The 26,354-nt window shown below is 39.6% G+C and overlaps 1 protein-coding gene across 1 annotated transcript in view; it reads left to right on the top strand.

The window, feature by feature from the left end:
* sspo (SCO-spondin) overlaps positions 1-26,354 on the top strand; it is a 97,368-nt gene that overhangs the window by 3,111 nt on the left and 67,903 nt on the right. Inside the window, exons 6-25 of the mRNA XM_067377682.1 lie at positions 79-181; positions 2,097-2,255; positions 2,403-2,488; positions 3,824-3,949; positions 4,026-4,182; positions 5,183-5,423; positions 5,494-5,635; positions 5,711-5,834; positions 18,921-19,093; positions 19,209-19,427; positions 19,501-19,666; positions 19,997-20,249; positions 22,302-22,485; positions 22,570-22,664; positions 22,901-23,157; positions 23,240-23,374; positions 23,443-23,645; positions 25,509-25,636; positions 25,732-25,841; positions 25,917-26,066. Of these exons, the coding sequence (XP_067233783.1) occupies positions 79-181; positions 2,097-2,255; positions 2,403-2,488; positions 3,824-3,949; positions 4,026-4,182; positions 5,183-5,423; positions 5,494-5,635; positions 5,711-5,834; positions 18,921-19,093; positions 19,209-19,427; positions 19,501-19,666; positions 19,997-20,249; positions 22,302-22,485; positions 22,570-22,664; positions 22,901-23,157; positions 23,240-23,374; positions 23,443-23,645; positions 25,509-25,636; positions 25,732-25,841; positions 25,917-26,066 (3,211 nt within the window). The remainder of the gene's footprint in view (positions 1-78; positions 182-2,096; positions 2,256-2,402; positions 2,489-3,823; positions 3,950-4,025; positions 4,183-5,182; positions 5,424-5,493; positions 5,636-5,710; positions 5,835-18,920; positions 19,094-19,208; positions 19,428-19,500; positions 19,667-19,996; positions 20,250-22,301; positions 22,486-22,569; positions 22,665-22,900; positions 23,158-23,239; positions 23,375-23,442; positions 23,646-25,508; positions 25,637-25,731; positions 25,842-25,916; positions 26,067-26,354) is intronic.

Raw genomic sequence — 26,354 nt, 5'->3', positions numbered from 1 at the left:
GTGATTGTTGTGTTGTGCCACATCCAGCACTAATTGCAGACAGGCAGTGGTCTTTACGTGGGTTGTTTTGTGTTTCAGGGTCTGCGGATGATGTTGGGTCTTGGTTTGGTTTCCATTCACAAAGGCAACATGACGGTTAACGGTTTAGCACTGCCGCAGGGTGAACCGCTCTTCCAAAATGGTATGACAAACACGAAACTATGTTATGTTTTGTATTGCAGCTGCAAAACTCATTCTTAGTCAGTGGCAAGAGGGTATTTTTCCAGCTATATTTCAATTAATAAAAATGCTTTTATTAGTTTTAGTTTTAGTTAAAGATGTTCTCTAAAAAATGTTGGGTTAAAAATAGACAAACCCAGCAATTGGGTTGTTTTAACCCTGCGGTTGGGTTAAATGCTTGACCAACATGCTGGGCAGTTTTATTTAACCCAAATATTGATTAAACATTTCTATATGGCTGGTTTAAAATGAACCCAAAATATGTTGGAAATTAAAAATCAGACACATAATTTCTAGAGGCAACAATAATAATCAAAAGGTGAACATTTATTAATAAGCAATTTAATAAATGTTTATTGTTTAATTACACTCTAAAAAATGCTGGGTTAAAAACAACCCAAGTTGGGTTAAAAATGGACAAACCCAGCGATTGGGTTGTTTTGACCCAACTGTTGGGTTGAATCTTTAACCAAGCCTGCTGGGTAGTTTTATTTAACTCAACTGATGTTTAAAAATCACTTTATTGATCACTTAAAATGAACCCAAAATATGTTGGAAAATAACATTTATTAATATGTTTAATTAATAATAATTAAATAATAAACATTTATTAAATTGCTTATTAAGAAATGTTCATCTTTTGATTATTATTGTTGCCTAATTATGTGTCTGTTTTTTAATTTCCAACATATTTTGCGCTCATTTTAAGCCAGTCATATAGTCATTTTTAAACAATAGTTGAGTTAAATAAAACTGCCCAGCACATTGGGCAAACATTTAACCCAACCGCTGGGTCAAAACAACCCAATCACTGGATTTGTCCATATTTAACCCAACTTGGGTTGTTTTTAACCCAGCATTTTTTACAGTGTATTATTAATTGAACTTATTAATAAATGTTCATTTATTAAACACATTAATAATAAATGTTAATTTCCAACATATTTTGGGTTCATTTTAAGCAATAAATACAGTCATTTTTAAATAATAGTTGAGTTTAATAAAACCCAGCAGGTAGGGCAAACATTTAACCCAACCACTGGGTTAAAACAACCCAATCACTGTGGTAATACAATCCATTCGCAGGGTTAAAACAACCCAACCACTGGGTTAAAACAATCCATTTGCGGGGTTAAAACAACCCAACCACTGGGTTAAAACAATCCATTCGCGGGGTTAAAACAACCCAACCACTGGGTTAAAACAATCCATTCGCGGGGTTAAAACAACACAACCACTGGGTTAAAACAATCCATTCGCGGGGTTAAAACAACCCAACCACTGGGTTAAAACAGCCCATTCACAGGGTTAAAACAATCCATTCGCAGGGTTAAAACAACCCAACCACTGGGTTAAAACAATCCATTCGCGGGGTTAAAACAACCCAACCACTGGGTTAAAACAATCCATTCGCGGGGTTAAAACAACCCAACCACTGGGTTAAAACAATCCATTCGCGGGGTTAAAACAACACAACCACTGGGTTAAAACAATCCATTCGCGGGGTTAAAACAACCCAACCACTGGGTTAAAACAGCCCATTCACAGGGTTAAAACAACCCAACTGCTGGGTGAAAACAATCCATTCGCTGGGTTAAAAGAATCCATTTGCAGGGTTAAAACAACCCAACTGCTGGGTTAAAACATTCCATTCGCAGGGTTAAAACAACCCAATCGTTGAGTTAAAACAATCCATTTGTGGGGTTAAAATTTTCCATTTTGGGTTTGTCCAACAACTTGGGTTGTTTTTAACCCAGCATTTTTTAGAGTGTAATAACCCTGGTTTGGGGTGTGACTTCCTGTCTGATCGGGGAAGTTACTATGACAGTTTATGTTATTGGCTAAGCATATGTATGTGTGTTTGTGTGTGTCGTCAGGAGTCAGCGTTCACTGGCTGGGAGACTTTGTGTTCGTGGAGAGCGGTTTAGGCATTAGACTGAAGTTCGACATGGAGAACACCGTCTACCTGACGGTTACCGCCGAACACCTCGCTGCCACAAGGGGGCTTTGCGGAGTTTATAACAACAACCCAGATGGTAAGAATGCTTGGTTTGGTTTGGAAAGACTACATAAATAAAGTTACAAAATTCTGACAATCTTTGTTCTGTTTACAGCTAAATCATTTCCATGCATTTGCAATGTTTTTCATGAATTGTTCAATGTAACATGTTAATTTTGCACAGATGACTTCACTACCAGCGGTGGAAGTGTGTCTCAGTACGCCGCCAGCTTTGGAAACTCATGGCGTGTACAAGATCAACAAGCCCAGGTGGGTCATGACGTCTTTAAGTGTTTAGATTCAATTGGTTGATCAATAAAGAGGCAGCAAGGTTACCAAATAAAATTAGCTATGTTTGCAAAATTATATGTTTTAAAAACATCCTTATACCTTGTTTTGGATGGTAGCATTTAGTAATTGTCCAAATAGAACTAGTGCACTTCATAGTGTAGCATGTCACATTCTGCTCTGGCATGTCATGAGTATCCCAAAGCTCTGGTTTTTAGACTGGGGTCCAGGATATTTGCTAGTTTGTGGGTCTGTGAAAAAGTTTAATGTATAAACAAATAAATAATAAAACTAAGATTAAAATATATAGTAAATAATAAATAAATAAATAGAGTAAAATAAATAACTAAATAAAGAAATAAAAATTATAATACTTAAAATTAAATTAACATAAATAATAAAATCTAAGATTAAAATAAAATATAATTGATTAATAAATTCATAAAATTCATAAATAATTAAAATTCATTTAAATATTCAAATTATCTAAAACAAATAAATACAAATTACACTAAAATAAAATTAGATTTAAATTAATAAATGCTTAAATACACTAAAATCACATCTAAAATCACAAAATTAAAATTACATTAAAATAATTTATTTTATTAATTGATTTATTTAAAATAAATACATAGACTAAATTAGATAAATTAATAAATACATATTAAATTAAAGTAAATAAATGATTCAAATAAATAAATTTAAATTATATTATAATAAATAAATAACAAAAATTACATTCAAATAAAATTAGATTAAAAATTCACAAATAATTGAAAAGTGTAATATAAATAAATTTGACAAGTAGTTTATTTATTGAATGTTTTATTTAAGTACAATAATAAATACAACATAAGTACATATACAAAATAAATAAATGAATAAACACAAATTACTTTAAAGAGAAGAAAAACTTAAAAGAAAAGAAAATAGAATTACATTAAAATAAATAAGTAAGAAAAAATGTACACAGTATAGTACAATATTGAGTAGAAAAAACTTTAAAAAAAAAAAATTAAATAATAGACCTAAATATTTTCCAAATTGTATTTTAAAGATATTTTCACAGAACAAAGTGGGTCTTAGTAAATTAAAAAAATATATATATATATTTGGCTGCCTTTTAAATTTCAGAATGAACATTTTTTTGGTGTATTTATAAAATTGAAATATTATCCTTATATTATAATCACGATAACAAGCTGTAATCATTACTGCCATATGAACATTGTTTTGACACTTATCTCTGAACGATATCTTCCAGATTGTAACATTTTCTTGAACTGAACTGTATAGTTCTGATGTGTGTCACAGGTGTGCAGTGATGCAGCAGAGCTGGGCCACAGCTGCGATCTCTCCAGTGACGTCTCTCTACGGCGGGACGCAGAAGCAGCATGTCATCGTCTTAAAGAAAGCCCCTTCTCACACTGCCATCACCAGGTTAGACTGAAGTCACTTACACTAGATGGGTTCACTGCACTGACACACTTCATGACTAACATCTGGACCTGCTCAGGTGGATCCCGGCCCGTATATAGACACGTGTCTGTATCTGTACTGCAGTCTGGATGTGAGCGAGAGAGATACGGTGGTGTGCGACACGTTAGCCAGCTACGTGCGCGAGTGTGCGACGCAACACGTCATCATCCGCTGGAGGACCGCCGGCTTCTGTGGTAATAATAATAATAAACTTTTATTTATTATAGTAATAAACATTTATACACCTGGATCTGTGGTGCTGTTTACTTCCTCCTAAACTGACTTCTGTTATTTAGGCATATGCATTTTTTAAAATATTTTTGGTGAATTAATTAAATCACCCGACTCATGTTTAAACTTTTTCAAATAAAGAGTTAACTCTGTGTTAGTTAAAAGTCAGAACAAGAATTATTTAACGCTAATATAGATTATTTTTGGAAATAGCCAGATGTTATTCATGGTGTAAGCACTAATCTCATAGATAACATTAGAATATAGTTTAAAATATAAAAACAAAAACTAATCATTAAAATATTAAAATATTTCTATGGAGAAATTTATGTGGATAACATACGAATAAGCATAACAAATAAATAGATAAAAATGGTTGCTTATATTAGTAACAATATAATAAATTTGTATAATAAATTTAAATACATTTTTATAATAAATACAAATTACATTAAAATAAAATTTGAATAAATAAATAATTAAAATAAGATCAAATAAATAATTAAATAAAAATTATATTAAAATAAAATTTAATTTAATCAAATTTTAAATAATGTTATGAATTTTAATCTAATTTTTGGTATTTATTTGTTTGTTTATTCTAATCTTAGTTTTTATTATTTATTTTAATTTGATTTTAATTAATGTAATTTTTGTTTGTTTATTTATTTTAGTCTATGTATTTATTTTAAATAAATAAATAATTAATTTTAATTTTAGTTTTTATTTATTTCAATCCAATTTTAATTTATTTTGATAAAAAATGTATTTCTTTTTTAAAGTTAATATTTATAAATTTTTGTTATTTATTTTAATTAATTGATTTTAATCATTTATTTTTTATTATTTATGTTAATCTAATTTTAATTAATGAATTTTTTATCTCTTTCTACACCTGCTTCATGTACTGTGCCTGTTATTTGAAAAGGTAAAAATGAATTAAATCGTTGATTTGGTCTGCAGAGCGCGTTTGTCCGAGCGGTCAGGTGTTCTCTGACTGCGTGTCGTCCTGCCCGCCCAGCTGCTCGTCTCCCGGTCCTCCCGCGTCGGGTCAGTGTCGGGACGAGTGCGTGGGGGGGTGCGAGTGTCCTCCGGGTCTGTTCCTGCACGCCGGTCAGTGTCTGCGACGGGACGACTGTCCCTGCTTCCACAGACGCCGCACCTACAGCGCAGGAGACACCATCAGACAGAGGTGTAACACATGGTGGGTCCACCGTCACTGGAGACCGAAACGACTGCTGAAGGTTCCTGTTCTCACTCTGTCTGTCTTCTAGCGTGTGTCGAGCCGGTCAGTGGGAATGTTCCGGAGAGAGATGTGAGGCTCAGTGCGCTGTGATCGGAGCGATGCACGTCACCACCTTCGACCAGAAGAGATACGGCCTGCAGGGCGGCGACTGCCAGTTCACAGCCGTAGAGGTCAGTTACTGCAGAGCGAACGGGATCTGAGTGTGTTTGAACTGATCTGAGATCACCTCTGTGGTGTTTGTGCAGGATTTCGTGGATCAGAAGCTCAGCGTCAGGATCAGTGGAGGACATTGCGCAGGAGGAGCTGCTGGATGTCTGAGAGAGCTGACGGTCACTGCGCTGCACACTACAGTCTCCATCACTGACTCAGGTCACACATCCATCTGAGTGTCTCTTCATCCATCCATCCATCCATCCATCTGGCTCTCCATTCCATTCATCCATCCATCCATCCATCCATCCATCTGGTTCTCCATTCCATCCAATTCCATCCATCCATTCCATTCCCTCCCTCCCTCCATCCATCCATCCATCTGGTTCTCCATTCCTTCCAATTCCATCCATCTATTCCATTCCATTCCCTCCCTCCCTCCCTCCCTCCCTCCCTCCATCCATCCATCCATCCATCCATCCATCCATCCATCCATCTGGTTCTCCATTCCTTCCAATTCCATCCATCTATTCCATTCCATTCCCTCCCTCCCTCCATCCATCCATCCATCTGGTTCTCCATTCCATCCAATTCCATCCATCCATTCCATTCCCTCCATCCATCCATCTGGCTCTCCATTCCATCCCTTCCATCCATCCATCTGGCTCTCCATTCCATTCAATTTCATCCATCCATTCCATTCCCTCCCTCCCTCCATCCATCCATACATCTGGCTCTCCATCCATCCATCTAGCTGTCACTTCTCTTTTCATTCACCATCCATGCATCTGGCTCTCCATTCCATCCATCCATCCATCCATCCATCTAGCTGTCTCTTCTCTTTTCATCCACCATCCATCCATCCATCCATCCATCTAGCTGTCTCTTCTCTTTTCATCCACCAACCATCCATCCATCCATCTGGCTCTCCATTCCATTCCTTCCATTCCTTCCATCCATCCGTCCATCCGTCCATCCATCCATCCATCCATCCATCCATCCATCCATCCATCCATCCATCCATCCATCCATCCATCCATCCAGCTGACTGTCTCTTCATCCTCTCCATCCATCAGTCCAATTATCTATTTATCCTTTCATCCATCCATCAATCTGACTGTCTCTTCATCCATCCTTAATCTATCCATAGTTAGTTTCATTTAAATAATTTTGATTGATTATTTTGTCTACATGATTTTTGTCTATTTAATTAATTAACCAAGTTAATAAGTAAGAATTTTCATTCATTTATATTACAGTTTTTCTCCATTGGTTTGGCTCATTTCTTGAAACAGAAATTACATTCTCAAAACTCTAAGATCATTTGGCAAAACAGTCTTACAGTTCAGCACAACACTATAGCTCACTTGCAAAAGCTCATATCTCTCCCAAAACTGTTCACTCATGCTTCAAAACTAAATTCCTTTCCCATATAAAGAGTCAGTGCCATGGAAATGACAAAGATCTTTCTCACTTGCTTTGGCTCATTTCTTGAAACAGACCGGACATTCTCAACACTTTTGGTGCTTTTGCCAAAATAACGTGGATGGTTCGGCACAACACCATGGTTCACCTGCAAAAGTTCATACCTCTCCCAAAACAGTTGACTCATGTGTCAAAACTAAATTTCCTTCTCATTTAAACAGTCAGTGCCCCCAAAATGCTTTGTCCCTTTGGCATTGTGTAAGCACTGCAAGTCAAAATGTTTAGATGTTTTGTCACTATGGCAGAGAACCATTGAAATATCCCTCATGTCCACCTTTCAGTCTTAGCCCAGTCCTTCATTTACAATGGTTACTGTACTGTTTTTTGTCTAGCTAACAGAATACAATTGTGTATAAAACTGAAAAAAAAAAGAAACCATAATCATTCACACACATAAAGTAACTTCCATACATCAGAGTAAAAAGAAAATGTATACAGCATAATATACTGTAATATAAACACACACAAACAAAAAACAATGAAAATTATATGCAGCCTACAGTGCTGTAAATAAACAACTAACAGTTTCACAACTAACAGTTCTTCACTGGTCGCTGTCCTCACCCTCCCTCTCCTGGACATCGTCCTCACACTCCTGGCCATCCACACGCTGCTGTCTGTCTGGCCACAGATTCTCGTCCACATCACAGCGTATATTCTCCCTTGCAATGCAACGAGGGAAGAAACGGCGTGCATATCGCAACCATCCCCTACAATGATCTCCTGTAATATCCTCACACGCAGCGTCCATTGCATGGAGCAGGGACCTCTGATCTTGAGCCCGATGCTCATACACTCTCCACCTCCAAGCAGAGAAAAAGTCCTCAATAGGATTGCGGAAAGGAGAGTAAGGTGGTAGGAACACCATGACCATCCTTTGATAAGTAGTGAACCAGGCCCTGATGAGCGGGCCACGGTGGAAATTCACATTTGCTTGCTAGCTTTCTCTTCTCTTTTCATTCACCATCCATCCAGCCATCTGGTTCTCCATTCCATCCAATTCCATCCATCTATTCCATTCCATTCCCTCCCTCCCTCCCTCCATCCATCCATCCATCCATCCATCTGGCTCTCCATTCCATCCCTTCCATCCATCCATCCATCTGGCTCTCCATTCCATCCCTTCCATCCATCCATCCATCCATCCATCTGGTTCTCCATTCCATTCAATTTCATCCATCCATTCCCTCCCTCCCTCCCTCCATCCATCCATCCATCTAGCTGTCTCTTCTCTTTTCATTCACCATCCATCCATCTGACTCTCCATTCCATCCATCCATCCATCCATCCATCTGGCTCTCCATTCCATCCCTTCCATCCATCCATCCATCCATCTGGTTCTCCATTCCATTCAATTTCATCCATCCATTCCCTCCTTCCCTCCATCCATCCATACATCTGGCTCTCCATCCATCCATCTAGCTGTCTCTTCTCTTTTCATTCACCATCCATCCATCTGACTCTCCATTCCATCCATCCATCCATCTGTTTCTCCATTCCATCCAATTCCATCCACCCATTCCATTCCCTCTATCCATCCATCCATCCATCCATCCATCCATCTAGCTGTCTCTTCTCTTTTCATCCACCAACCATCCATCCATCCATCTGGCTCTCCATTCCATCCATCCATCCATCCATCCATCAGTCCAATTATCTATTCATCCTTCTGTCCATCCATCAATCTGACTGTCTCTTCATCCATCCTTAATCTATCCATAGTTAGTTTCATTTAAATAATTTAGTCTCTTTAGTCTCTTCTCTTTTCATTCACCATCCATCCATCTGACTCTCCATTCCATCCATCCATCCATCCATCCATCTGGTTCTCCATTCCCTCCATCCATTTGGCTCTCCATCCATCCATCTAGCTGTCTCTTCTCTTTTCATTCACCATCCATCCATCTGACTCTCCATTCCATCCATCCATCCAATCATCCATCTGTTTCTCCATTCCATCCAATTCCATCCATCCATTCCATTCCTTCCTTCCATCCATCCATCCATCCATCCATCCATCCATCTAGCTGTCTCTTCTCTTTTCATCCACCAACCATCCATCCATCCATCCATCCATCTGGCTCTCCATTCCATCCATCCATCCATCCATCCATCCATCCATCCATCCATCCATCCATCCATCCATCCATCCATCTAGCTGTCTCTTCTCTTTTCATTCACCAACCATCCATCCATCCATCCATCTGGCTCTCCATTCCATTCCTTCCATCCATCCATCCATCAGTCCAATTATCTATTCATCCTTCCATCCATCCATCCATCAATCAATCTGACTGTCTCTTCATCCATCCTTAATCTATCCATAGTTAGTTTCATTTAAATAATTTAGTCTCTTTAGTCTCTTCTCTTTTCATTCACCATCCATCCATCTGACTCTCCATTCCATCCATCCATCCATCCATCTGGTTCTCCATTCCCTCCATCCATCCATCCATCTGGCTCTCCATCCATCCATGTAGCTGTCTCTTCTCTTTTCATTCATCATCCATCCATCCATCTGGCTCTCCATTCCATCCATCCATCCATCTAGCTGTCTCTTCTCTTTTCATCCACCAACCATCCATCCATCCATCCATCTGGCTCTCCATTCCATCCATCCATCCATCCATCCATCTAGCTGTCTATTCTCTTTTCATCCACCAACCATCCATCCATCCATCTGGCTCTTCATTCCATTCCTTCCATCCATCCATCCATCCATCCATCCATCCAGCTGACTGTCTCTTCTCTTTTCATCCACCAACCATCCATCCATCCATCCATCTGGCTCTCCATTCCATCCATCCATCCATCCATCCATCTAGCTGTCTATTCTCTTTTCATCCACCAACCATCCATCCATCCATCTGGCTCTTCATTCCATTCCTTCCATCCATCCATCCATCCATCCATCCATCCATCCATCCAGCTGACTGTCTCTTTATCCTCTCCATCCATCAGTCCAATTATCTATTTATCCTTTCATCCATCCATCAATCTGACTGTCTCTTCATCCATCCTTAATCTATCCATAGTTAGTTTCATTTAAATAATTTAGTCTCTTTAGTCTCTTCTCTTTTCATTCACCATCCATCCATCCATCCATCTGACTCTCCATTCCATCCATCCATCCATACATCTGGTTCTCCATTCCCTCCATCCATCTGGCTCTCCATCCATCCATCTAGCTGTCTCTTCTTTTTTCATCCACCATCCATCCATCTGACTCTCCATTCCATCCATCCATCCATTCATCCATCTGGTTCTCCATTCCATCCAATTCCATCCATCCATTCCATTCCTTCCATCCATCCATCCATCCATCTGGCTCTCCATCCATCCATCCATCTAGCTGTCTCTTCTCTTTTCATTCATTCATCATCCATCCATCCATCCATCCATCCATCCATCTGGCTCTCCATTCCATCCATCCATCCATCCATCCATCCATCTAGCTGTCTCTTCTCTTTTCATCCACCAACCATTCATCCATCCATCTGGCTCTCCATTCCATCCATCCATCCATCCATCTAGCTGTCTCTTCTCTTTTCATCCACCAACCATCCATCCATCCATCTGGCTCTCCATTCCATCCATCCATCCATTCATCCATCTGGTTCTCCATTCCATCCAATTCCATCCATCCATTCCATTCCTTCCATCCATCCATCCATCCATCCATCTGGCTCTCCATCCATCCATCTAGCTGTCTCTTCTCTTTTCATTCATTCATCATCCATCCATCCATCCATCCATCCATCCATCCATCCATCCATCCATCCATCTGGCTCTCCATTCCATCCATCCATCCATCCATCTAGCTGTCTCTTCTCTTTTCATCCACCAACCATCCATCCATCCATCTGGCTCTCCATTCCATTCCATCCATCCATCCATCCATCCATCTAGCTGTCTCTTCTCTTTTCATCCACCAACCATCCATCCATCCATCTGGCTCTCCATTCCATTCCTTCCATCCATCCATCCATCCATCCATCCATCAGTCCAATTATCTATTCATCCTTCCATCCATCCATCAATCAATCTGACTGTCTCTTCATCCATCCTTAATCTATCCATAGTTAGTTTCATTTAAATAATTTAGTCTCTTTAGTCTCTTCTCTTTTCATTCACCATCCATCCATCTGACTCTCCATTCCATCCATCCATCCATCTGGTTCTCCATTCCCTCCATCCATCCATCCATCTGGCTCTCCATCCATCCATCTAGCTGTCTCTTCTCTTTTCATCCACCAACCATCCATCCATCCATCTGGCTCTCCATTCCATTCCATTCCTTCCATCCATCCATCCGTCCATCCATCCATCCATCCATCCATCCATCCATCCATCCATCCATCCATCCATCCATCCAGCTGACTGTCTCTTCATCCTCTCCATCCATCAGTCCAATTATCTATTTATCCTTTCATCCATCCATCAATCTGACCGTCTCTTCATCCATCCTTAATCTATCCATAGTTAGTTTCATTTAAATAATTTTGATTGATTATTTTGTCTACATGATTTTTGTCTATTTAATTAATTAACCAAGTTAATAAGCTAGAATTTTCATTCATTTATTCATTTATATTACAGTTTTTCTCCATTGGTTTGGCTCATTTCTTGAAACAGAAATTACATTCTCAAAACTCTAAGATCATTTGGCAAAACAGTCTTACAGTTCAGCACAACACTATAGCTCACTTGCAAAAGCTCATATCTCTCCCAAAACTGTTCACTCATGCTTCAAAACTAAATTCCTTTCCCATATAAAGAGTCAGTGCCATGGAAATGGCAAAGATCTTTGTCAATTGCTTTGGCTCATTTCTTGAAACAGACCGGACATTCTCAACACTTTTGCCAAAATAACGTGGATGGTTCGGCACAACACCATGGTTCACCTGCAAAAGTTCATACCTCTCCCAAAACAGTTGACTCATGTGTCAAAACTAAATTTCCTTCTCATTTAAACAGTCAGTGCCCCCAAAATGCTTTGTCCCTTTGGCATTGTGTAAGCACTGCAAGTCAAAATGTTTAGATGTTTTGTCACTATGGCAGAGAACCATTGAAATATCCCTCATGTCCACCTTTCAGTCTTAGCCCAGTCCTTCATTTACAATGGTTACTGTACTGTTTTTTGTCTAGCTAACAGAATACAATTGTGTATAAAACTGAAAAAAAAAAAGAAACCATAATCATTCACACACATAAAGTACACATCCATCCATCCATCCATCTGGCTCTCCATTCCATTCCTTCCATCCATCCATCCATCAATCAATCTGACTGTCTCTTCATCCATCCTTAATCTATCCATAGTTAGTTTCATTTAAATAATTTAGTCTCTTCTCTTTTCATTCACCATCCATCCATCTGACTCTCCATTCCATCCATCCATCCATCCCTCTGGTTCTCCATTCCCTCCATCCATCCATCCATCTGGCTCTCCATCCATCCATGTAGCTGTCTCTTCTCTTTTCATTCATCATCCATCCATCCATCTGGCTCTCCATTCCATCCATCCATCCATCTAGCTGTCTCTTCTCTTTTCATCCACCAACCATCCATCCATCCATCCATCTGGCTCTCCATTCCATCCATCCATCCATCCATCCATCTAGCTGTCTATTCTCTTTTCATCCACCAACCATCCATCCATCCATCTGGCTCTTCATTCCATTCCTTCCATCCATCCATCCATCCATCCATCCATCCATCCATCCATCCATCCATCCAGCTGACTGTCTCTTTATCCTCTCCATCCATCAGTCCAATTATCTATTTATCCTTTCATCCATCCATCAATCTGACTGTCTCTTCATCCATCCTTAATCTATCCATAGTTAGTTTCATTTAAATAATTTAGTCTCTTTAGTCTCTTCTCTTTTCATTCACCATCCATCCATCCATCTGACTCTCCATTCCATCCATCCATCTATACATCTGGTTCTCCATTCCCTCCATCCATTTGGCTCTCCATCCATCCATCTAGCTGTCTCTTCTTTTTTCATCCACCATCCATCCATCTGACTCTCCATTCCATCCATCCATCCATTCATCCATCTGGTTCTCCATTCCATCCAATTCCATCCATCCATTCCATTCCTTCCATCCATCCATCCATCCATCTGGCTCTCCATCCATCCATCTAGCTGTCTCTTCTCTTTTCATTCATTCATCATCCATCCATCCATCCATCCATCCATCCATCCATCTGGCTCTCCATTCCATCCATCCATCCATCCATCCATCTAGCTGTCTCTTCTCTTTTCATCCACCAACCATCCATCCATCCATCTGGCTCTCCATTCCATCCATCCATCCATCCATCTAGCTGTCTCTTCTCTTTTCATCCACCAACCATCCATCCATCCATCTGGCTCTCCATTCCATCCATCCATCCATTCATCCATCTGGTTCTCCATTCCATCCAATTCCATCCATCCATTCCATTCCTTCCATCCATCCATCCATCCATCCATCTGGCTCTCCATCCATCCATCTAGCTGTCTCTTCTCTTTTCATTCATTCATCATCCATCCATCCATCCATCCATCCATCCATCTGGCTCTCCATTCCATCCATCCATCCATCTAGCTGTCTCTTCTCTTTTCATCCACCAACCATCCATCCATCCATCTGGCTCTCCATTCCATTCCATCCATCCATCCATCCATCTAGCTGTCTCTTCTCTTTTCATCCACCAACCATCCATCCATCCATCTGGCTCTCCATTCCATTCCTTCCATCCATCCATCCATCCATCCATCCATCCATCCATCCATCCATCCATCCATCCATCCATCCATCAGTCCAATTATCTATTCATCCTTCCATCCATCCATCAATCAATCTGACTGTCTCTTCATCCATCCTTAATCTATCCATAGTTAGTTTCATTTAAATAATTTAGTCTCTTTAGTCTCTTCTCTTTTCATTCACCATCCATCCATCTGACTCTCCATTCCATCCATCCATCCATCTGGTTCTCCATTCCCTCCATCCATCCATCCATCTGGCTCTCCATCCATCCATCTAGCTGTCTCTTCTCTTTTCATCCACCAACCATCCATCCATCCATCTGGCTCTCCATTCCATTCCATTCCTTCCATCCATCCATCCGTCCATCCATCCATCCATCCATCCATCCATCCATCCATCCATCCATCCATCCATCCATCCATCCATCCAGCTGACTGTCTCTTCATCCTCTCCATCCATCAGTCCAATTATCTATTTATCCTTTCATCCATCCATCAATCTGACCGTCTCTTCATCCATCCTTAATCTATCCATAGTTAGTTTCATTTAAATAATTTTGATTGATTATTTTGTCTACATGATTTTTGTCTATTTAATTAATTAACCAAGTTAATAAGCTAGAATTTTCATTCATTTATTCATTTATATTACAGTTTTTCTCCATTGGTTTGGCTCATTTCTTGAAACAGAAATTACATTCTCAAAACTCTAAGATCATTTGGCAAAACAGTCTTACAGTTCAGCACAACACTATAGCTCACTTGCAAAAGCTCATATCTCTCCCAAAACTGTTCACTCATGCTTCAAAACTAAATTCCTTTCCCATATAAAGAGTCAGTGCCATGGAAATGGCAAAGATCTTTGTCAATTGCTTTGGCTCATTTCTTGAAACAGACCGGACATTCTCAACACTTTTGCCAAAATAACGTGGATGGTTCGGCACAACACCATGGTTCACCTGCAAAAGTTCATACCTCTCCCAAAACAGTTGACTCATGTGTCAAAACTAAATTTCCTTCTCATTTAAACAGTCAGTGCCCCCAAAATGCTTTGTCCCTTTGGCATTGTGTAAGCACTGCAAGTCAAAATGTTTAGATGTTTTGTCACTATGGCAGAGAACCATTGAAATATCCCTCATGTCCACCTTTCAGTCTTAGCCCAGTCCTTCATTTACAATGGTTACTGTACTGTTTTTTGTCTAGCTAACAGAATACAATTGTGTATAAAACTGAAAAAAAAAAGAAACCATAATCATTCACACACATAAAGTAACTTCCATACATCAGAGTAAAAAGAAAATGTATACAGCATAATATACTGTAATATAAACACACACAAACAAAAAACAATGAAAATTATATGCAGCCTACAGTGCTGTAAATAAACAACTAACAGTTTCACAACTAACAGTTCTTCACTGGTCGCTGTCCTCACCCTCCCTCTCCTGGACATCGTCCTCACACTCCTGGCCATCCACACGCTGCTGTCTGTCTGGCCACAGATTCTCGTCCACATCACAGCGTATATTCTCCCTTGCAATGCAACGAGGGAAGAAACGGCGTGCATATCGCAACCATCCCCTACAATGATCTCCTGTAATATCCTCACACGCAGCGTCCATTGCATGGAGCAGGGACCTCTGATCTTGAGCCCGATGCTCATACACTCTCCACCTCCAAGCAGAGAAAAAGTCCTCAATAGGATTGCGGAAAGGAGAGTAAGGTGGTAGGAACACCATGACCATCCTTTGATAAGTAGTGAACCAGGCCCTGATGAGCGGGCCACGGTGGAAATTCACATTTGCTTGCTAGCTTTCTCTTCTCTTTTCATTCACCATCCATCCAGCCATCTGGTTCTCCATTCCATCCAATTCCATCCATCTATTCCATTCCATTCCCTCCCTCCCTCCCTCCATCCATCCATCCATCTGGCTCTCCATTCCATCCCTTCCATCCATCCATCCATCCATCTGGCTCTCCATTCCATTCCATCCCTTCCATCCATCCATCCATCCATCCATCTGGCTCTCCATTCCATCCCTTCCATACATCCATCCATCCATCTGGTTCTCCATTCCATTCAATTTCATCCATCCATTCCCTCCCTCCCTCCCTCCATCCATCCATCCATCTGGCTCTCCATCCATCCATCTAGCTGTCTCTTCTCTTTTCATTCACCATCCATCCATCTGACTCTCCATTCCATCCATCCATCCATCTGTTTCTCCATTCCATCCAATTCCATCCATCCATTCCATTCCCTCTATCCATCCATCCATCTATCCATCTGGCTCTCCATTCCATTCCATCCATCCATCCATCCATCCATCCATCCATCAGTCCAATTATCTATTCATCCTTCCATCCATCCATCAATCAATCTGACTGTCTCTTCATCCATCCTTAATCTATCCATAGTTAGTTTCATTTAAATAATTTAGTCTCTTTAGTCTCTTCTCTTTTCATTCACCATCCATCCATCTGGTTCTCCATTCCCTCCATCCATTTGGCTCTCCATCCATCCATCTAGCTGTCTCTTCTTTTTTCATCCACCAACCATCCATCCATCCATCCATCCATCCATCCATCTGGCTCTCCATACATCCATCTAGCTGTCTCTTCTCTTTTCATTCACCATCCATCCATCTGACTCTCCATTCCATCCATCCATCCATTCATCCATCTGGTTCTCCATTCCATCCAATTCCATCCATCCATTCCATTCCTTCCATCCATCCATCCATCCATCCATCCATCCATCCATCCATCCATCCATCTAGCTGTCTCTTCTCTTTTCATTCATCATCCATCCATCCATCCATCTGGCTCTCCATTCCATCCATCCATCCATCCATCCATCCATCCATCTAGCTGTCTCTTCTCTTTTCATCCACCAACCATCCATCCATCTGGCTCTCCATTCCATTCCTTCCATCCATCCATCCATCAGTCCAATTATCTATTCATCCTTCCATCCATCCATCAATCAATCTGACTGTCTCTTCATCCATCCTTAATCTATCCATAGTTAGTTTCATTTAAATAATTTAGTCTCTTTAGTCTCTTCTCTTTTCATTCACCATCCATCCATCTGACTCTCCATTCCATCCATCCATCCATCCATCCATCCATCTGGCTCTCCATACATCCATCTAGCTGTCTCTTCTCTTTTCATTCACCACCCATCCATCTGGTTCTCCATTCCATCCAATTCCATCCATCCATCCATCCATCTGGCTCTCCATCCATCCATCTAGCTGTGTCTTCTCTTTTCATTCATCATCCATCCATCCATCCATCTGGCTCTCCATTCCATCCATCCATCCATCCATCCATCCATCCATCCATCTAGCTGTCTCTTCTCTTTTCATCCACCAACCATCCATCCATCCATCTGGCTCTCCATTCCATCCATCCATCCATCCATCTAGCTGTCTCTTCTCTTTTCATCCACCAACCATCCATCCATCTGGCTCTCCATTCCATTCCTTCCATCCATCCATCCATCCATCAGTCCAATTATCTATTCATCCTTCCATCCATCCATCCATCAATCAATCTGACTGTCTCTTCATCCATCCTTAATCTATCCATAGTTAGTTTCATTTAAATAATTTAGTCTCTTTAGTCTCTTCTCTTTTCATTCACCATCCATCCATCTGACTCTCCATTCCATCCATCCATCCATCAATCCATCCATCCATCCATCTGACTCTCCATTCCATCCATCCATCCATCCATCTGGTTCTCCATCCATCCATCTAGCTGTCTCTTCTCTTTTCATCCACCAACCATCCATCCATCCATCCACCTGGCTCTCCATTCCATTCCTTCCATTCCTTCCATCCATCCATCCGTCCATCCATCCATCCATCCATCCAGCTGACTGTCTCTTCATCCTCTCCATCCATCAGTCCAATTATCTATTTATCCTTTCATCCATCCATCAATCTGACTGTCTCTTCATCCATCCTTAATCTATCCATAGTTAGTTTCATTTAAATAATTTTGATTGATTATTTTGTCTACATGATTTTTGTCTATTTAATTAATTAACCAAGTTAATAAGTAAGAATTTTCATTCATTTATATTACAGTTTTTCTCCATTGGTTTGGCTCATTTCTTGAAACAGAAATTACATTCTCAAAACTCTAAGATCATTTGGCAAAACAGTCTTACAGTTCAGCACAACACTATAGCTCACTTGCAAAAGCTCATATCTCTCCCAAAACTGTTCACTCATGCTTCAAAACTAAATTCCTTTCCCATATAAAGAGTCAGTGCCACGGAAATGACAAAGATCTTTCTCACTTGCTTTGGCTCATTTCTTGAAACAGACCGGACATTCTCAACACTCTTGGTGCTTTTGCCAAAATAACGTGGATGGTTCGGCACAACACCATGGTTCACCTGCAAAAGTTCATACCTCTCCCAAAACAGTTGACTCATGTGTCAAAACTAAATTCCACACGGTGGAAATTCACATTGTCCCATACAATGACATATTGTGGTAGGTGAGGCCCTGCAAGACCTCTCTCATTTTCAGGGATCATATAAAAATTCTCGCCTCCTTCGTTTGTCAATTCTAGTTTAATTGTATCAAATGTTCCAAGGATTCATATATGGTATTCATGGTATTATGTTCTTGACTAATTTTGACAATTGAACAGACTATCGTGATGACTTATATAATGAAATGACGCTGACACATTTTGGAGCGAACAACCATTAGACTGAGAATCAACAATCAGTTTAGATCAACAAGATCTATTCACTTGGAAATTGTGCTAAACGTGGGCCAGCTGTACCTAATCATTTGCAAAAATGTACTGAGACATTGAGACATGTACTTAGACATTTGCTATTTGCTAAATGAATGACAAAATCAATTCTGTTGTGAACAATTGCCAAGTGGTTTGGAGGATTGTCCATGTTGTTTTGAGAATGTAATTTCTGTGAGCCAAATGAGCCAAACCAATGGAGAAAAACTAACAAAACAACATAAAACAGCAAATCAAAAATCCATAAGAACAGTGTAAAAACTCTTGTTCTCAGGTTCAGTGATGGTGAACGGTCAGCGGGAGCTGCTGCCGGTGATCACAGGAGATCTGATGGTCAGAAAGCCTTCCTCTAGTGTTCTGCTGATCCAGGCATTTGGTGCTCAGTTGATGTGGCACCTGGACGGACCTCTGCTCCTCATCACCCTACAGCCGGGGTTTGCCCATAAGGTACCTCAGTAACACACACATTTATTTATAGTTTCTAATAATAGAATATAGTAGCTGAAGTCTGGTAGTAACTCAACTAACAGTCTGGTCATGTGACCGTTTGTTGTGATGTCAGGTTCGAGGGTTGTGTGGCACTCTGACCTGGAGTCAGCATGATGATTTCACCACACCCGAAGGTGACGTCGAGAACAGCGTTTCTTCATTTGCCGCCAAATTCCGAACGGGCTCATGCCCTCTTCCCTCAGCGATGACCTCTGACCCCTGCGGGACGTACACCCAGTGGAGACAGTATGCAGAGAGTGTGTGCTCTGTGATTCACAGCTCAGTGTTTCAGGTCAGTGTGGTTTGGGTCAGTAGTTTTGGTAAATGTTCAAGCGGTGAAGGTGAAGCTGAAGCTTGTCTTGCAGGCGTGTCATGACGTGGTGGACAGAGAGCCGTACATGCGTCTGTGTCTCAGTGAAGTATGCAGCTGCGGCCCACAGAAGTCGTGCCAGTGCACCGTCCTTGCCGCATACGCCCGTCAGTGTGCCCAAGAGGGGGCGCCGGTCAGCTGGAGAAATCGCACATTCTGCTGTAAGAAAAGTTGTAGATTCTGCTTGTTAACAGCAGGTGTTCATGAATAATGTTAAATCGTCACTTAATTAATTGCTTAATTATCTCATTAGCTTCAGTGTTACTTTATCACTACTTAGAGAGGGACCATAATACAATATATAATAATATATATTTTTAAAATAATATCAATGTTTAATATTATATATGATAATGTTAAAGGTCAAAGGGGCACAAGACGTTTGAGAACTGATACGAGCCGAAGGAAATATTGATTATAAATTTGATTCAATATCAAAAGTATTGACAAAAGTTCAGTCTAATTCCATGCATTTATTTTCTCTCCTGCAGCGGTGCAGTGCTCCGGAGGGCAGGTGTATCAGGAGTGCGGGCGTCCGTGCGGAGCATCCTGTGCCGATCTGTGGCACGGCTGGAGCTGTGAGGGGGTCAAGGGCGGCGGGAACTGTGTGCCGGGGTGTCAGTGTCCAGACGGACTGGCACAGGATGGTCAGGGTCAGTGTGTGCCCGTCCACATGTGCCCCTGCACACACGGAGACCAGCTCCATCCCGCGGGAAGCACCCGACAGAAGAACTGCAACAGCTGGTAGGAAAAAAAAAGCGACTGATTCTCACTCATGAGGGGAGACGTGTAATTTCCATACAATTTTAATGCATTTTAATTTCAGGTCAAGTCACTTTTATTTATATATTGTTTTATACAATGCAGATTGTGAAGCAACTTCACAGTAATCCAGAGATCTGGAGAAATAAAGCAGATCTGTTGGTCTGTCGTCTCCATCAAGGGTTTTATGGACGTGTTGTGAAAAGCTTCATGTCTGTTTTATGGCTCTTTATGGTTTTGGGGTCTGATTTTTATCTCCTGCACTCTGATAAAACATTGAATATTGAGCAGAAAATTACCTTTGTACTCAGACTAATGCATGTATGTGGACCAAAGAGGAAAGAAAGCACAGAATCCATAAATCACTGATTGCTTGGGCTAGTGGTTGTGGTCAAGGTTTGCATGATTTCTGCATTAATGGGTCATGTGTTTGCTTTTGCACGTGCCGTCACATGTCAGGGAGTGTTGGAGAGGTGTGAGGTATCTGATGAAGTCACTCTATGACCCGCGGGGTCTGCGTCTCGGGATAGGTTGATTTCATTGCATCTCTTGTGCCTCAGGTCAGCTGACACGCATCGATCTGGGTTTATGGAGGCTGATATCTAAGCGTGAGATAAACATGCTTCTCATCTGCCGCTCATGATCAGTGTGGTAATGTGGAGTTTGGGTCAGAGCGATAAAGAAACACAAATTGAGATTAAAGACATTTATGTTGCATTTCCTCACACCTCCACATGTGTGTTTTTATTTTATGGTGTCACACACCTTATTTATTTATTTATGTAAGTTCATTCTATGTAGATTTATTTATTTATTGTTAATCATTTTTATTTTTTATTAAATTTGTATTTTATCTTGATTTATTTGTTAGACATTTTATTTTATTTTCATATTTAATTATTTTAGTTATTTTATTTTCATATTTAATGTATTAAATGTCTAATTAAATGTTTATTCTGGATTTATTTATTTAGTTTTATTTATTCATTTAGTTTTAAATTTAATTGAATTTTATCTAGATTTATTGATTTTATTTATTTTAAGATTTTATTTAATTTCTGGATTCATTTATTTTATCTTTTTTTTATTATTTATTACTTTTCTGTTTTATTTTATCTTGATTTATTTATTTATTGTTAAAAATGTATTTTATTTATTTTATTTTTATATTTAATTTGATTCCATCTAGATTTTGTAATTAATTTAATAATTTGTAAAACTATAGTATTTATTTATCTAGATTTATTTATTCATTTATTGTTAAAATTGTATTTATTTATTTTTACATTTAATTTTATTTAATATAGATTTATTTATTTTTGTCCATAAAAGTGTGCTATTTATATATTTTAATATTTAATTTTATTCTATCTATCTAGATTTATCTAGATTTATTTATTTTTATTTTATGATCTGATTTATATGTTTTCTTATTTTATTTATTTTATATTTATTTTTATTTTATCTAAACATATGTATTTATTGTTCAAAAGATATATGAATTTTTATTTATTATTTATTTGTTTTTATATTTAATGTTATGTTAAATATATATATATTTATGCCACTAAAAATCACCAAAACACCAGCTGATTCAAACACATCAAGACTTCAAACTTAATTAAGAAAAGTGACTTTAGTAAAGAGAAAAGATCCTGCAATATTTTTTTATGCACAGATTCAGACTCTTGATCTCATGCAGTGACATTCAGACATTTATAACTGAACAAATATGTTTGGGGGCTGAAGTTGGAGGGTTTAAACAGGCTTCAGAGCGTCTTTTTAGTGTTTATTTAATTGTCAAACACTCGTTGTACTGTTTGTTGACCTTTCTTGCCTCTCCCTCTGTCCTGAAAGAACAAACAATGTAACCTCCGTTTGACCTAGTAACAAAACAAGTGCACAAACAGTAAAGAACAGACCTTAGAAAGAGATGTATGGTGGCAGTGTTGTAAAACAGATTAAAATCAGATAGAATGAAGTCGAAAAAAAAAAAAAAACGGATTTTTGAACCCTCTTTGTCTGCGTTTGTAGTGTTTGTGCACGTGGCGTGTGGAACTGCACAGATCTCTCGTGTCCTGAGGTCAATCAGTGTCCGGGGTCTCTGATCTTCTCTCCTCGCTCGTGTCTGAGGACCTGCTCCAGTCCAAACTCTCCTCTGGACTCCTGTACCGAACCCATCCACGGCTGCGTCTGTCCGGACAGCACTGTGCTGCTGGTGTGTTCCTCAGTCTTCTAAACGCACATGATACGGCTTGACGTGCCCATCATAAATATGTTCTAAGAATGTTTGTGTCTTCAGGGTGATCAGTGCGTAAAGCCGGACGAGTGTCCGTGTCATCACAACGGCAGACTTTATTTCACCAATGACACCATTTCGAAAGACTGCAACACATGGTGAGCAGAAACAACACCTCATTTGAGTCCAAACTAATTAAATTAAAGCTTTAGTAACTGAAAACATTACCAAAAAAAGTGTTTATGATGTAAAGCCCAATCAAAACACCCAAAACACATCAAGCCCCGCTCTACATTTGTTCTTGTTTGCGAAGCCATTTCACTCACAACAGTGAAGAAAAGACTTGGCAGCATCTGTTTCATGCTGACTTTAACTCTGTTTTTCACTTTGACAGTGTTTGTCGCGAGCAGCGCTGGCACTGCGGTCAGGCGTTGTGCTCAGGCACCTGCGTGGCCACCGGTGACCCTCACTACATCACGTTTGACGGCCGTTATTTCTCCTTCCTGGGTGACTGTGAGTACATTCTGGCGCAGGAGACCGGCGGGCTGTTCAGCGTCAGCGCGGAGAATGTTCCCTGCGGGAGTACCGGAGTGACCTGCACTAAATCCGTCACTTTGACCGTCGGGAACACGGCCATACATCTGCTGAGAGGTCAAACACACATCCACGGATGCATGAGCGTTACTCATCAGCTTCAGTAATATTTTGACATCATGTGTTCATGTTCTCTTAGGTAAAGCCGTGACGGTCAACGGGATTCCTGTGACTCTTCCGAAGTCGTATTCGGGCAGCGGGCTGATTCTGGAGCGGGTCGGGTTATTTGTGTCCCTCTCCTCTCGGCTCGGAGTCACTTTGCTCTGGGATGGAGGTACGTCCGTTGTGAATTTGTTTTTATTGGTGATGAAAAGCTGTTTGTGTCACTGTTCGTCTGCACAGGTATGCGTGTTTACGTTCAGCTGACTCCTCATTTGCGCGGCCGAGTCGGAGGATTGTGTGGGAATTTTGATGGAGACGCAGAGAACGACTTCACTACCAGACAAGGCATCATGGAGTCCACTCCGGAACTGTTCGGAAACTCCTGGAAAATCAGCCCTTCCTGTCCTGATGTCGCAGACCAGGATCTTCGTGACCCTTGTGTTGTAAGTACTTTCAAAGTAGTTTCACCTTTCCATGAAGTTTAGACATAAAGAGAGTCTCTCCAGAAATCATGTAATTCCTGACTGTAAGTACAGCTTTACTTACAAAGTGCTTTACAAAAAACATTTAATGTCATACAGTAAAGCTGCACGTTTCTGGATAAACTGAGACTCAAAATGTTTTTGTTGGGTTTTTTTGATTCTCCCAGGATTCTGAACAAACAAAACAACGTAATTTACTAGAGGTTGAGACAAAATGTTAATTGCTGCTGTAATAAATAAAAAAAAAAGATTCATTTGAATTAATTTTTATTGTTTGAATTTGAAAATCAGTTTGAATGATTGACTCAATGACTCACTCACAGACTTCACTTTTTCATTACTGGATGAATGAACATTTTGGAATGAATCTTTTGAATGAATGATTCAATGACTCACTCAAAGACTTCACTTGATTCATTACTGGATGAATCATCATTTTTGAATGAATCTCTTGAATGAATGATTCAATGACTCACTCAAAGACTTCACTTGATTCATTACTGGATGAATCATAATTTTTGAATGAATCTCTTGAATGAATGATTCAATGACTCACTCAAAGACTTCACTTGCTTCATTACTGGATGAATCAGCATTTTTGAATGAATATCTCTTGAATGAATGATTCAATGACTCACTCATGAAGACTTTAGGCTTGTTCGAGATGCATTGGCGCTGCACAGACATCAATGTTCCGCGAGAGCAATTGGAGAGCAAATGACTCCTTATGCTTTTGAATCGCTTTGGCAGTACTTTGATGTCATACGCTGAACGGTCTGCACAGCGCTGATGCATCTTGAACAAGCCTTTTACTTGTTTCATTAGTGGATGAATCAATGTTTTTGAAGAAATCTTTTGAATTAATAATTCAATGACTTACTTAGACTTCACTTGTTTCATTTCTGGATGAATCAGTGTTTTTGAAGGAATCTCTTGAATTAATTGTTCAATGACTCACTCAAAGACGTCACTTGCTTCATTACAGGATGAATCATTGTTTTTGAATTAATCTCTTGAATGAATGATTCAGTGACTTACTTGAAGTCTTAACTTGTTTCATTACTGGATAAATCAACATTTTAAACAAATCTTTTGAATGAATGATTCAATGACTCACTGAAAGATTTATCTTGTTTCATTACTGGATGAATCAGCATTTTTGAATGAATCTCTTGAATGAATGATTCGATGACTCACTCAAAGACTTCACTTGTTTAATTTCTGGATAAATCAGCATTTTTTTAACAAATCTTTTGAATGAATGATCCAATGACTCACTGAAAGATTCACTTGTTTCATTACTGAATGAATCAGCATTTTTTAATTAATCTCTTGAATGAATGATTCAATGACTCACTCAAAGACCACTTGTTTCATTACTGGATGAATCAACATTCCTTAACAAATCTTTTCAATGAATGATTCAATGACTCTCTGAAAGACTTCACTTGTTTCATTACTGAATGAATCAGCATTTTTAATAAATCTCTTGAATGAATGATTCAGTGACTCACTCAAAGACCACTTGCATTACTGGATGAATCAGCATTTTTGAACAAATCTTTTGAATTAATGATTCAATGACAAATACATTTTTCAACAGTCACTTGTTGAAACCTACTGTTGTAACGATGTAACTGATACAATCTTTATTTGAAGCATCAAGTTACTTTCAAAAGGTGATTTCCTCTATTTTGATCGCTTCTGTAGACATCATCCTAGTACTTCTGTGTTAATATGAATATTTGTAACACAGAAATAACAAAACTGGGTCATTGAAACGACTGCTTGTGAAGCTGTTTCATATCTATACATAACCTTCAGATCAACCCTCACCGGGTGACGTGGGCCAAGAAGAAGTGTGCGGTGATCAGTCAGGATATCTTCAGCTCGTGTCATTCAGAAGTGCCGTATCAGCAGTACTACGACTGGTGTGTCTTTGACGCCTGCGGGTGAGAAACGCTATTTGAAGTTTAAGTTAACATTAGATTCATCACATGATTGCACCCTAACTCTAAGTAGTAAACATGTTTGGCATGTCGTGCAGATGTGACTCTGGCGGCGACTGTGAGTGTTTGTGTACGGCTGTAGCTGCGTATGCAGAGGAGTGTAACCGCAGAGGAGCGTATGTGCGCTGGAGGTCACAGGAGCTCTGCCGTGAGTCTGTTCATTGAGTTATTATGGCACTGAGTTATTATTTGTGTATGTAATAAGTCTGTTGTGTCTCTCCAGCTCTGCAGTGTGAGAATGGGTTAGTTTATGAGGCCTGCGGTCCTGCCTGTTCTCCAGCGTGTCCCAGCACTCCTTCCCTCTCTGATTCTCTGTGCAGCGCCCTCTCCTGTGTGGAGGGATGTTTCTGTCCCCACGGCACCGTTCAGCACGGTAAGGGTTTTTCTATTCCACTGTGCTACTTTTCCATAGTTTTTCAATGTAAACATGCACTAGACAGATGTGTTTGACCATTGCGCTTGCGTCTCGCGGCTGCCATACCTTGGCTGCCTGGTCAGGTCAATGCAAAGCAATATATTTTTATTGCAGGATTATAGTTATATTACTACCTGTAACATAGTATTTTGTAATTGTTTAAGCAAGTAAAAAGTTCAATGGTGCTGCAATTGTGTATTTAATACAATATTTTTTTTTTGCAGCAGCAGTATTGTAGCACAGACA

This window comes from Chanodichthys erythropterus, chromosome 23 (assembly GCF_024489055.1).
Source record: "Chanodichthys erythropterus isolate Z2021 chromosome 23, ASM2448905v1, whole genome shotgun sequence".
Lineage (NCBI taxonomy): Eukaryota > Metazoa > Chordata > Actinopteri > Cypriniformes > Xenocyprididae > Chanodichthys > Chanodichthys erythropterus.
The sequence above is the reverse complement of the archived record's forward strand: the minus strand, read 5'-3'. Positions and strand labels throughout refer to the sequence as shown.